The sequence below is a fragment of the Lissotriton vulgaris genome, chromosome 3_1, assembly GCF_964263255.1.
Source record: "Lissotriton vulgaris chromosome 3_1, aLisVul1.2, whole genome shotgun sequence".
NCBI lineage: Eukaryota > Metazoa > Chordata > Amphibia > Caudata > Salamandridae > Lissotriton > Lissotriton vulgaris.
Genome location: NC_141689.1, coordinates 43,927,794 through 43,942,578, shown reverse-complemented (window position 1 = coordinate 43,942,578; position 14,785 = coordinate 43,927,794). Strand labels below are relative to the sequence as shown.

The window sequence follows — 14,785 nt, the reverse complement described above, 5'->3', positions numbered from 1 at the left end:
AAAGTGAAAGGGCATGAATGCACTGTACTTCCCCAATATGATGCATTCCTGTCCTTTCACACTGCTCTGGCTCTATTTCAGGGGCCCAGCGCCAACGCAGGCACCCTTGCACCTTGATGCAAGTGAGACCGTGTAGTCAGCAGGAAGGGGCACCTTCCTGCCCAGAAACAACACATAGAAAGAGGAAATAAAATAAGATATTTCTCCTTGTTACGCCTGCCCTAGAGAGGCGTAAGGTTTTGACACATTCCCATGTTTACAGGTCCTTGTAAATCTGGGAATGCATCAAAACCCATAGGATTTGCCACCACACCGCACCTTCTTTTGTGCAGAGTAAGGTGGTTCCGCGATTTGCGCGGCACTGCTTTGTGTTGCCATACTGCCTTATTAGGCAATTACACAAGTGGCTTTCCATGGCTTCATAAAGCTGACCCTGAGCCTTGCGTAACGCTTTTACCACTTTGCGTGGTGCCAACATGACGCAAGGCTCTCATTAATATGCCCGTAAGTGTCTCCGTGAGTATGCCACAGCCTCTCTCCCGTTGCAGTGTTTTATAGCATTTTAGGACCTTAGTGTAATTTTCCCGATTCATGCCCTTATATAGGCATAGAAATCATAACCATATTTAGACATAGCCCATGCAGTCCAAATACAGGCATGAACACTTCCACTAGTTCCGAAAAGCCACAACGATTTCTTGGAAAACTCGGCTTCAGCAGTCAGGGACTTCCCCTTGCTTGACTATTGATTTATCCAAGAACTCATGGAGTTTTCAAAGAACTGCCATTACTTGGAGTTCTTTGGTGACGTTAAACCAGGAACCTTCAAGGTACCTTCAAGGTATAAATATGCCCACACTTGCCCTAGCAAACACACTGTGGTTTGGAGCAGCTCTACTATCTACTTGCCCAACACAGCTCGCTACAGCAAGTGCCGAAGGAAGCAGACCCTCCAGCTGACGCACTGACAGAGACTGCCTTTCTCTCGCTGAGAATCCACCTCCATTGTTTCCAAGCTCCACTTGCGGGCTGTTGGAAAATCGAGTCCCGAGACAGAGATACCAGACCTCCTTCATTCTAAACCAAGGTACGGAGCTGATTAGACCCTAAGATAAATCTTGGATAGATTCTTGGAAAAAAATACTAAACCTGTGCTACACCACACTTACTTCTTCCCTCTTTCTAGACTTAGGTTAGGGACATTGAGGTAGGCGTATTTTAAAAGTACCAGTTGAGTTCTTTTAGTCTTTGGAATTTGTGTATGAATTTTATGGCTTAAAAACCATACAATGCTTTTACAGTATTATTTCATAATACTCTTCTTGCTTTACATATTATACTTTGCAGCCAGTATTACGATTGTAGCAGTTAATTTCTTCTGCACGAAAAAGAAGACTGTTCAATAAATAGCTTTTTATTGAAAACGCCCGTCTCTCTATTTCTCTGCACCTCTGGTGAAACGAAGCATGCACGATTGACTGAGTAAAATATCTATCTATTGTTTCCACGACTCTGAAGATACGTTTTATTCTTGGGAAACAAAGTTGTCATGTTTATGAGGTTGTCAGAAACTAATCCCTTCTTGTTTATTCGAGAAAGTTTCTAGTGACCTCTGAGCTAGCTGGCACTCACAATTAAGTCTAATATATTCGATAGCGACCTAGTCGACCTAAGTCCTACGTCAATAATATAGGATATATTATTCAAATGCACAGAGCCTATTGGGAATATAGGAACTACACTACAGCAGGTAGGTACATTCACAGCTTCATAATGCACAATATATCAACAGAACATACAGGATATCAACTATTATGAGTGTTTTCCTACATTGTATCAACAATTCTGAGATATGATGTCCACAGCATCTACCTGGTCGTATAAGATGCCCCATGGATGTATATGCCCACAAAAAATATCAGACTTTGCTGAGGCTCTCGTGCGCAAATTTAGAGCCTCAAACTTTGAAATGTAATTAGAATTTACACCCTGTTTGCACTGAAATTGAACACACTCTGTATTCTCTCTCTTCCTCAGAATCAATGACAGTCTTCACCGGGCAGTGCTTTGTGGATGAGAATGGAAAGGAGGTTTTGGAGACAATGTGGCTGCTTAGAAAGCATGCAGATGAGAGAAAAGACAACTGGAAAGTGACAATGTAAGTTATGATGGTGGTGCCTTTTCAATAAGAGCCTCAAGTGTGTTTTCATTATCAGACTATGGGGCCAATTGCGATGTTGTCAGGAAAGCATTCCCACCGAATCGGGATAGGAATGATTTCTGAACGATTCCTATTCAGGGAGTCCTACTGACAGATTACGATGTATCCGGATGGTTATGGACTCGGTTCGGTTGGACTCCTATTGACTTCAATGGGAGCCTGTGTTCCGAACGAGAACACAGATTCCCATTGAAAAAAGAGGTGGGCAGGGAAAGCCTTGCACCCTGTGGTGGGCATCCAATGGTGCCTGCTACACTGTGCATGGTTGGGAAGGGGGGGTTCCTTGGGTACCCCCACTGGCCCCATCCAGAGGCCTACGGGTGAAGGGGAGTCTACTATGGGCCCCAGAAGTTCTATTCCAACAGCCATTTCATCTAGGCCAAACCGATTCGGAACGGCTGCCCGAAACAGTCATGGTACTTGGTCATTCGGAAACAGTCTCCATTGGGCTGTACGATTCAGCTCTGATAAACTCTGGCTGCCTGAATCCCATTTGGAACCTATTCCGGTAGCCCGGAGGGCTTCCTTGCATCATACGCGGCCATCCGGAAAGGTGAAAAATTTGGTCGGGAACATAGGTGCTGAATCGGATTCACAGAATCCGAATCCTGGTCCGAGCCTTTCCTGACTACATCGTAATTGGCCCCTTTGACTCAAGATCAAGTGAGAGGAAGGTAGAGAAAGAAGAAGGAACACAATGCTGGGAAAACAATGGAAAAGGGAAAAAGCAGGACGGACAAGTAATGGCAAAACCAATAGGCCAAGTCTTTCTCTTAGCTGCAGTGCTTCAAGTCATTACTACATGTCCTTCTTAAGGGAGAAACAGCTGCCTGCAGTCTAACAAGGCTGCAGTCCTTCAAGATTTTAATAGATGTCCCTTATGCAGGGACCCAAGATGTTGCTGAATGTCCATTTCAAATAAGATGCAACTGCTTTAAATGTTTTTCCTAAAGCTGAGAAGTGTCTCTCTGCATAAAAATATACATATACACGTTTTCTACTCTAAGGAATTGTGCTTGTTTTATATAGGATAAGTAAATATGCCAAAGCTAGTTTATAATGAGTCAATATTTCAACTTTTGCTACATGTCGTATTGTGTTGACATCCTAGTATACATGGATACTAGCACTCATTGGTAAATTCAAGTACCTTATGCTATTCTTAGTGAACTGGTATTTGCGTAGCACTATACATTTGTTGCACTAAATTGCAGATGCTTATAATGGAGTCAGGTGATGATTAAGTGGTGCTGATCTATCGCCCTATGCAGTGTGTTGTGGTAGAAAGTAGCAAAAGGTCAGTGAGCTGAGCAAAGCAATAGATAAAACATTTCATGAAATCAATCACTCAGTCAGTGTTTTTAAAGCATGGCATATCACCCGTGAGGGGATCCAGGCGCTGGGCTGTTGGGCTTTAGTCAAAAAGCCACGTCCTAAGTCTCTTCCTGAACTCCGTCAGTTAGCGTGAAGTCTGGAGGTGGAGCAGGAGGGCGTTCCAAGACTTGGCGTTGAGGTTGTACAAGGTTCGGCCTCCTCGGTGCTTACGGTGGATGGGCAGAGTCAGAGCAAGGGCAAGGGAGGCGAAGCAAAGGTGTTGGAAAGTGGGTTATTGGTAGGGATAAGTATGCAGCTACCACCAGGAATAAGTCCACTAACACAGAATAGGGTCCAAAAAAGGTCTGAATAAATGAGTCCCTTGCTCAATCCTTGGTAGCTGTAACCGAGCAGCTTGGCCTAACTTAGGAGACAGGTATTTAAACCATTTAAAAACACCAATACTTAAAATAAGTAAGACGCCACACATGTCTTTAGTTTCTCTCATGGAACATACCTTTCACAAACTCTTTTTACCGGTACTCTTTTGTGTGGCTCACTTTCTTTTTATTTAAGTAAGTAAGTGCTGTACTCAAGGGTCCAATGACTACAACCTTGCTGCACAGGCTGTTATGTTGACGGCTAAGTTATCCTAACACACTGGCCTGTAGAAGAATAGGGGCCGGGGTCAATCCAGGAGGTTTTACTTTTATGACTGTTCCTGGGGTAAAATTTACCCATCCTCCGGTGCGGAGTGACCAGGCTCTTTCTCCCCTCTTACTGGTTTAATTAGGCTCTATCTTCTTGGAATCAGAGCATTATTCGTTGAATGAGGACTAAAAAAAAAAAGAAAAAAGACACAACACACAATAAAGATCCCACACCAATTTATAAAAATAGTAAATATTTTTATGGCAAAATAGATATCAAAATGACAACAATCAATGCAGGGGACTGCTGGATAGTGCTTTAAACCTTAAAAAGCTTAAAAACCTATAGCACCACTCAGGGACTTCTGGGTGTGCTTGACCCGGACAAAGTAAAAAATTCAGATCGACCGCAAAGGAGCCTTGGTTGGATACACTAAGCGGGAAGCCCCCGTCAAAATTTTAACTTCACACTTAGAAAAGGTTCTGGAGCTTTTCTTCCGAGGGCTCTTGTTGCCCTTCAGCAGGCCGGATTTGGAGAGGATTTACCGGTATGAGTTTCCACAAGGCCCGTCAAATCCTGGAAGTAGGAGATTCAGAGCTTTTCTGGAGGATGACCTGCAGCCCAGGCTGGGTCGCAATTAAAGGATGCCGGCTTGACTCTCCCGGTCGGGTGGGTCACCTTATGGAGCTTTTTCCCAAAACGTCTCCAAACTTCTCCAAGGTGCTTCCTGAACGTCTCCTTGTGGGTTCAAATTGTCCAGAACACCAATCAAAAGATCTGGAAGGTCTCTGAAAGGTATGGGCCACAGTTCCCACAGTGCACCTGGCCAAATCCTTAAAAGTCTACTAGACACACTCCAGGTTGGAGAATCTTAGTGCAGATGATGCAGGTGGGCTCTGTTATCCTGTAGCTGCATGTAGTCCACTCCTTAATCTCACTTGAAGCAGGGCACAGTCCTTAGGGCTGTAGTACCAAACTGTGCAGCCAAAGCAGTCATTCAGAGTGCAGGGCCTTTGTGTGCAATATTAAATTCCAGCAGGACAGTCCATCTTTTCCTTGTAGTTTCAGGCAGCAGAACTGAGAGGTTATGTGCCTCTCACATATTTATTCAGTGATGTCATCAGTGATGTCACTGACCATATCATGTAAGCAGAGCTCTTGAGGCGGAAAGCCGAGAGCAGGACTTTTTTAAAGATTACTTTTAAAATTGTTATTGTGATACTGTGTTTTTAAAAACAACTATAGTCGATCTCTTGGCTCCCCACGTGACTCCCTCCCCGCGCAGCCGAGTCAGGAGCTGCAGCAGGTCGCAGGGGAATCGCCGGGACACCAGGGCCACGCCCATTGAAACAGGCCACGCCCCCTTCACTACAAAAGCGCGCCCTCCTTCGCTTGCGCTTGTTGTAAGCAGAGCTCTTGAGGCGGAAAGCCGAGAGCAGGACTTTTTTAAAGATTACTTTTAAAATTGTTATTGTGATACTGTGTTTTTAAAAACAACTATAGTCGATCTCTTGGCTCCCCACGTGACTCCCTCCCCGCGCAGCCGAGTCAGGCGCTGCAGCGGGTCGCAGGCGAATCACCGGGACTCCAGGGCCACGCCCATTGAAACAGGCCACACCCCCTTATTTCCGTCATTTAAGGATGTGCTGGTTTCGGAGGCGCAGCGGACACGGGCGCAGCGGGCGCGCCGGCGGTGCGCTGAAGGCGCGCCAAAGGCAAGCCCGTCTGCGCCCGTCCGCGACCAGACGGGACCAGGGGCCACAAACCCTGGCTCCCCCACTCCCCAGGGCAGGATATACAGCTCGGCAGCCTTACACAGCATAGGAAGCATAGCTGTTGTCCAGTGCACTCATATCTATGCACCTACAGAGCTCCCCTCCCGCTGCCCGGACTGCAAACACTCCTTCCGCAACACCTCCCCGTTGGCTTCGGCACAGAAATACTGCATGTATGCGTTAAATTGCCGATCACTGCCAAAACATAGCACACAAATTGCCATGCTGCTCGAGGAGCATAAGCCAGACGCGGTCTTCCTGACAGAGACTTGGCTCACTGCTCAATCTGAGCCAGATGTGGTTTCAGCCTTACCTGCAGGTTACCATATCTTCAGATTGGACAGACCGGAAGGGAGAGGCGGAGGTCTGGCGATCATATTAAAGGACCAGTACCGCTGCCGTACTACAGCAGAAACTATCCCTGAGTGCGAGAGTGTAGCATTCTGTATAGAGTTCAACGCGAATAGCTCATTCTCCGGCACTTTGATTTACCGCCCCCCTGAGCCAGTAAATTTGTTCCATAGGTCTCTCCCAGAGATTATAGCGAAAAGAACTCTATCCTCTGCCAATCATACGGTCTTAGGGGACCTCAATTTCCATTTTAATTCCCCTTCAGACCACATTTCTAAGGAGCTAATAGATGACCTTGGAGCTCTTCAACTGTCCCAGCTGGTGACAGCTCCGACCCATGAAAAGGGCAATTTACTTGACCCAATATTTAGCAACTGCTTTGATCTGACTGTTGACCAACCCATCCCCCTCCCATGGTCGGACCATTTTTTGGTCCCGTTCACCTGGGTTACACACAAAGCCCCCCAGTTACCCCCCCAAGTTACAACTAGGAGGAACTGGACAAAGCTCCCCTTGGAATCCTGGATGCACAACCTGGACTCCACCCGTCCGCCACCCTGCCCAGACCCCAATGTGGCAAACGGAAACTATGTAGGTTGGATCACGAACTCGCTAGATACGATCCTTCCCCTTCGCAGATCCTCCTCAAAGAGAATGCAGAAATCAGCTCCCTGGTTCTCCGACTCTCTAAGAGAGCTAAAACGCCTTTGTAGGCAACGAGAGAGAGCCTGGCGATTAGACTTCCTCCCGGACAAAAAGGCATCCTACAAAGAGGCGATCAAAGCCTACAGAGAAGGGGTTAGGATGGCCCAGGCAACCTACTACTCTGATAAAATCCTGGAAGCAAAATCAAAGCCTAAGGAAATTTTCCACATGATAAAACAATGCACCAGTGTCAACACTGCCCCCCCCTCCGATCAAAACTCAGGACCAATGCAATGAGCTTGCGGAATTCTTCCACAATAAAGTTTTGAAAATCTACTCCACCTTCCCAACAGTAGACACAACCCCGGATGCGACTGACCTACCCCCCCCTAGACTGCCTCTTCCCCCAGACCAGCCTACGCTTGAGCACTTCCCTCCTCTGGACCTTGACACCCTAGGCAAAGTGGCACGCCAAGTTAAGTCGGGCTCCCCACGTGACCCAGCTCCACCAGAAGTCCTGATGCAGGCATGCAAAGCCACCCTGCCTGTAATCCTGGAGCTTCTAAACTCGTCCATATCCGCATGCTCAGTCCCCACAGCTTGGAAGCAAGTCATGGTGCGGGCGCTGTTGAAGAAACCCAGCCTGGACCCTGATGATCACTCCAGCTACCGCCCCATCTCACTCCTCCCTTGGGCTAGCAAGGTGCTGGAGAAGTATATAAATGCCCAGCTGGTCCAGTTCCTAGAGAACCACTCCCTATTACATACATCCCAGACAGGCTTCAGACCGAAGCATGGCACTGAAACTGCCTTATTAGCGGTCACCGAAGAATCTCGAAGGGTACTGGATCAGGGAGGATCAGTGGCAGTGATCCTCCTTGATCTAAGTGCCGCCTTCGATACGGTCAGCTATGCCACCTTGCTGAACCGTCTCTACGACATCGGAGTTTCAGGTGACGCATTAAGGTGGTTCGACTCTTTCCTGTCTGATAGATCTTTTCAGATCTTCGACGGTGATACAGTGTCTTCCAGCAAACCTCTGAGCTGCGGAGTACCGCAGGGCTACTCCCTGAGCCCTGTGTTGTTTAATGTATACATGAGACCGCTGGCTGGGGTCGTCGAACCGTACGGCATTAAAATCGTGTCATACGCCGACGACACTCAGCTAGTGGTTTCACTGGCCACAGAGAACAACAGGCAATCCCCGGTAGGTCTGCTGAAATGCTTAGAGGACGTCAAGGAGTGGACGACCAATTCCTCCCTAAAGCTAAATGGAGAAAAAACAGAGCTCATGCTTCTAGGCCCAGCCTCACCAGTGCCTTTCACCTCCTTGTGGCCCCGCGCTTTGAGCTCTCCCCCCACCCCTAAGGATAGTGTTAAGAGCCTAGGAGTGTTGCTGGACAAAAAGCTCTCCTTCTCCACCCAGGCCACTAAGCTGTCCGCCACATGCTTTGGCCTACTCAGAACCTTGAGGAAGGTCCTCCCGCTTCTGCCTCTGGATGCCAAAAAGGTGGCAGTACAAGGCCTCATCCAGTCCCGCCTGGACTCAAACAATGCCCTATACGTAGGGGCACCTGAGATGACTCTCCGGAAGCTGCAGGTGGTACAAAACTGCGCAGCACGTACCCTGCTGCAGATCCCGCGAACCCAGTCAGCCAGACCTGGACTGAAAAGTCTGCACTGGCTGCCAGTGAGGCAGAGAGTGGCATTTAAGGCGCTGTGCATTGCGCATCGTGCCTTCTGGAAGACGGGCCCAGCAATCAATAATAACCTTGTCATCCCCTACCACCCAAACAGGAACCTCCGGTCCACGGAGGCTTTCCTGGCGGCAGTTCCCAGAGTGAAGCGAGCCAGGGCCGGGGGTAGGCTGTTCTCTTTGAACACCGCCAAGCGCTGGAATGCTCTCCCCCTCTCACTTCGGTCCAACCCAGACCTGCTCTCATTCCGGAAAAAATTGAAAACACTACTGTTTGCCAAATCCTCCGTGCCTTAACTCCTCTGCTCCGCTACATCTCTGCTTCAACTCAGCGCTTGGACGCCCGTGGGCAGCAACCTCGCTTAACAAATTTATTTTCATTTCATTTCATTTCAGTGAATAATATGTGAGGTCATAAGCAGTGCATTGCTCACTAACTATAATGGATGCATTTCTCTGGTTTTGTACGAGTGACACCTGAGCCTCACTATAACGTACTTGTAAGCTTTGGTTTTTAAGTGAATTTCAAAGTTTTTTAAATGCTAGTTTCTAACTATAACGTCCCTGTAACCTTTGTTTTTTTCAGTGAATCTCTATGTTTTTTCAACTAGAGTGGTGGAGAAAGGTGGTTGGGCCTCTAACCAGCTCTCAGGAATCCTGCTGTGCAGGACTTACAGAAGGTATCAGGAGGGCTTATTGGCCCTCAAGGTCCCTCAGGAGTAAAGTGGACTTTATCGTTCAACCAGCAATGCATCCTGAGCTGCATTTGCAGAGTAGTCGAGAAAGGGGGCGTGGCATCTGAAGACCTCTTAGCAATCCCGCTGTGTGGGACTTATTGGGGAAAAAAGAGGGGTATTTGGTCCCCAAGGAAGTCCTTGGAGGCCAACTACACCTCCTGTTATCTCCAGTAAGTCCCTAACAGCAGGATTGCTGAGACTTAGTAAGAGGCCATGCCCCCTTTTTCTACCACTCTCCAAATATGCCTCCTGGCGCACTACTAGTAGGGGAAGAAAATACACGAATGGCATGTTAAAGCAAAGAATTCATGGGGAGGAGATAATAATGAGAAAACATAATACAGATCCCAACATCAAACACTTGTAGTAGTTACCTGAGTCATGCACCCAAACAGAGACCCATTCAAAGACTCACGCACCCATTCAAAGACTCATGCACCCATTCAGTGACTCATGCACCCACTCAGTGACTCATGCACCTAGTCACAGGCCCATTCAGAGGCTCATGCATCAACTGACAGACCCACAGACAGGCTCATGCATCCCTTCACAGACCCACACTAACTTATATACCTACTCACATGTCCACTCAGACACTTATACCCCACTTATAAACCCTCAGGTCCCTCTCACAGACCCACTCAGAAAGTGATGCAGCCACTCACAGTCACTTATATACACATACACCTAGTGACAGACTCACTCAGAAACTCATGCACCCTCTAAGAGACCCGCTCAGAGACTCATGCACCCAGTCACAGACCCATGCAGAGGGTTATGCACCTACCCAGAGACCCATTTTGAGATTCATGTACTTCTTCACAGACCCTCACTGACTTACAAATCTAACAAGCACACTCATTGACTCATGTCCCACTCACATACACTCATGCTGCACTTACAGACCCATTCAGACAGTCATTCAGTCACTGACAGAGTCACTCATATTCATATGCACCCACTGAGAGACCCACTTAGTGACTCATATACTCACTCAGAGACCCACTCAGAGACTCACCGCCAACTCACAGACCCACTCAGAGACTCATGGACACACTCAGAGGCTCATTCAGAAACATGTACCCTCACTCGGACAATCACTGACACACGTGTGCACCCAGTCACAGATATCACTCAGTCGTACAGACTGTGCAGACACATTGAGAGAGTTAGAGATGTTGTTTTAAACTTATTTAGATAGTAATGCAAGTGTTTGATGGTCACTATCAGTGTTTTAGTTATACATTTTGAATGTGCTGTTGGCTATTAAATGCCTGCTTATGTTTTGTGTTTTTGCAATGTATTTGCGATCATCGTGACGTCGTTGCGAATATGTAAAAAAATTGAAAAGCTTTAATAAAGAAAATTAACAATATTTTAGGCACTATGGGGGCCCTAATAAGAGCCTTGAGTTGGTTGTGTGTAAATGACAGCTATTCATAAGACCGGATGCAGAGTTTTAGGTTGCTTAGAAACACCGGTTGTCTTCATCTATAAAGTCATTCTATAGAGTCAATGCATGTCAAAACGCAGGTTGTTGTTGTAGATACAGCCCATATTATTGTCTCTGAGAAATGCAGAACTACTTGTATTAACATGTTTCCTGGCTTCGTCAATTTGTGAACAGAATTGATTAGACTATTTCCATTTCTGCCATTGGCATATGTTGGAGTATATTAAGACAGAGTGAGGGAAAAGAGTCATTAATTCTGCAAAGGTATCCTTGATCTTTGCGAGCATGAACGTCATCATGAACACACGAAATGGAATATAAATGTAGTTTACGCTAAAGTAAATACAGAAACATAAGTTTAAACATCATGTTAATAAGCACCTATTGTCATACCTACTGTAACATTTCTGTATATATCTTTTTTACACTTTTTAAAAAAGACGTGGCCATTGTGATTACCAAAGCCCAAAAATTGGAAAATAGAATGCAAAAGTAGGTAGGTAGGTACATTCCTTTATTCGGCATTATACAAAACACCATAAAAGTTCAATTAAAAAGACTAATAATACACACATTCTTGTCATCTGTACAAATAGTATTTTTTTAAAAAGGGCACAGCAATATTCATGACAGTTCATTACGGTTCATTGATCCCCTATCTGCCCCCCACTCCTTTACTCAGATCCTCTTGTCTCTCTTAATTTCAATGCTAGCCTTAAAAAACTTGTAATGGAAAGCAGGGTAAGTGGATCTTGCGCCATTTGTAAATGTAAAAGGGCAACCTTAGCATGCCTGAATTTCATTTTTTTAAACAAATTTATTAGATACAGGCGCCTAGGCAATGAATAAAAGGGGCAAAGTAATACAAAATGAAGGGTGTCCTGCGGAGATCGGTGATCGCAGCCGGTGGGACCCTTTGGCTCTACGTAATTGATAAAACCTTCCGGTTTGGTTAATAAATAATGTAAAATGATGAGCCTAAAACATGTGATTAAAAATCTATCCTGAGCGTTATATGTAAGGGCAAGGTATGGCTCCATTCCTTCACTAGACCTCAGAGAGTTATACACTCTAATTGACTGTTTGCCACTTTCCTTCTTCTCTCTGGAGGCTGTTTTATAAGTAGTGAACCTCTCCTTCACACTAGCCTTATCTCAGACTACTCCTCCAGTCGGGTTAGGGAAGAGGTCCTTACAGCCAATTTTTTCGCAAACAGCCTTGAGGGACTTTAGCCATGGGATGTCCATTCCATTATCCCTGCCAAGGCAATCCATAATTATTTGCCTGGTCAGTTCAGCCTCCGGGTTATCCCAAATCTTTATCCATGCTAGCAGGGGTCTGACCTGAATCCTGTCCTCTATGAAGGCCCCCCCAGCTCTTCATGGACAATATAGGCGGGGAAATTGGAAAATAGAATGCAAAAGTAGTTTTAAATAAAATAAGTACAGAAACACAAGTTTAAACATTATACTAATAAATCTCTATTGTCAAACATACTGTAGAATGTGTGTTTTATACTTTTTTTAAAAGACACGTTCATGTGATTACCGACATTATCACAACATTCGGCATCTATGCAAATACTGAAAATACACTGCAAAGATATATTTTATATAATCTAAATACAAAAACTGAAGTTTAAACATTATACTAATAAAGCTTGACTCTCCAGCATACTGTAGAATGTGTCTATATATGTGTTTTTCACTTTTAAAAATAGATGCAGTTGTCACGATTGCCGATGTCAATGTGGCATCTGGCGTCACTGCGAAAACAGAAAATACATTGCAAAAATGGTTTTCATATAAAATAAGTTCAACAACACAAGTTTAAACATTATACTAGCATACCCCAATATTCGAACATCCTCTAAAAGGTGTGTATATATGTGTCTTATACCGCATGAAAACATACAATTTTTACAGCATCTCTGCAGAATTTGCAGTCATTGTGACCATTTTTTTAAAAATCTGTTATTAATAAACTGAAACATCTGAGAAAGACTCACTCACATACACAAATGCATGAAATAGTAGACCATTGAACACTTCTAATGTATATTATGACATTTTTCAACAAAGAAAGCAAAGGTTACAAACATGTTATAGTTACGGAATTCAATGAAAAAAGCCTTAGAAATTCACTGAAAAAATACAAAGCTTACAGGGACATTATAGTTAGGACATAGAGTTAAAACGCCACATTTGTAGGGACGTTATAGTTAGGCTCAGATTCAACTTGTTCAAAATAAGAAAAATTTAGCAGTTATAGTTATCTCAGCTAACTATAACTTACACCCCTGCAATGCACTGCTTATGACCTCACATATGACATCACTGATGACATCACAAATGACATCAACGATGACATCTCAAATGACATCACTGATGACATAACTGAAGACATTGTCCACATAACCACTCACACACTCACTTACACCCATATACTCACACACCAACTCACTGATCCATAGAGCCACTCACACATCAACTTACCCATACATGTACTAATGCAACCAGTAACTTATATATACAGCTACTCATGCAACTACTCACTGACCAATACAGTCACTCACACAGATTTCTAAAGCCTTACACACCCACTTCTGCAGCCACTCACACACTGAAGTAGTCACCCATACATCTATTCACACACCTACTCACTCTACAGGGACTCCCACAGCCACTCACTCACCCATACGGGTACTCACACATCCTCTCATTTACTAATACATATACTATCGCATATACTCACTCACCTATACAGTCAATGACACAAGCACATACTCACCCCAAAAACCTCTCTCACACTCACTTACTTAACCTCTACAGCCACACACACACATTCACTCATCCACTAACTCAACTATACTCCCAACTACACACCCATTCATTCACCCATGCAGCCACTCATTTACCTTCTCACACACCGATACATACACTTATGTATCTGTTGAGTCACCAATACAGCTACTGATTCACCCTCTCATTCATCATCACGGCCACTTATACCCCCACTCACTCACCCATACAAATACTCACACAGCCACTCACTTAAGCATACATCCACTGAATCACCCATTCGAATCACCCATCCGCTTGCCCATACAAAAACTCACACACCAACTCACTTAAGTATAGTCTCACCCATACGCACTCACTCTTCTATACAACACTTACATGTCTACTCACTAACCCATACACATACTTCCATTGCCACTTACCTTAATATACATGTTTAACACACAGTAACTTTTACAAAACACACCCAATCACTGGATGATGTCATCAGTGATGTATTTTGAGATGTCATTAGTGATGTCCCTGATCACGTTATGAGTGATGTAAGATTTGAGGTCACAAGCAGTAAATTGCAGGGGCATAAATTATAGTTAGCTCAGTTAATTTTAACTGCTGCATTTCTCTGGTTTTGTGCAAGTGAAATCTGAGCCTAACTATAATATCCGTGTAACCTTTGTTTTTTTTCAGTGAATATATAATCACGAGGGGGCATAACCACGAATAATTGCACCGCCCCCTCCTTCCTTTATTTCCTGTATTTCCCCTTTTTTTCTAATCTCTATTTTTGAATTTTCCTAAAACTCGTCGAAATCCCAGTTGTAAATAATTATAGATAGGTGACAGAGCGGAAATACCTAGCAAGATTGTTTTGAAGTAGGTGAACATACGAGTACTTATATATATTGATAGAAAGAGATTACGTCGACAGGAGAGAACTAGAAGATGTTGGTTATAATTTGTAGTACGAACGGTTAAGCGTTAAACTACTAGTCAGGGTACTATACCCATTTTTGTTTTAGCAAGAGAACATTAGATTTTCTCCTCTCTCTCGTTATGAACCCGGTGACAAAGAATAACCTTAAATTTGAGGGTACTTTACCCAAGCAACCACACAAGCACTGCTGATATCGAGACTGGGAAC

General features: G+C 44.7%; 1 protein-coding gene across 3 annotated transcripts in view; it reads left to right on the top strand.

Moving 5' to 3' along the window:
- LOC147725902 (avidin-like) overlaps positions 1–14,785 on the top strand; it is a 67,752-nt gene that overhangs the window by 28,629 nt on the left and 24,338 nt on the right. For all 3 annotated transcript variants that reach the window (XM_086962819.1, XM_086962821.1, XM_086962820.1), the window contains one exon: positions 2,038–2,158. In XM_086962819.1, the coding sequence (XP_086818945.1) occupies positions 2,038–2,158 (121 nt within the window). The remainder of the gene's footprint in view (positions 1–2,037; positions 2,159–14,785) is intronic.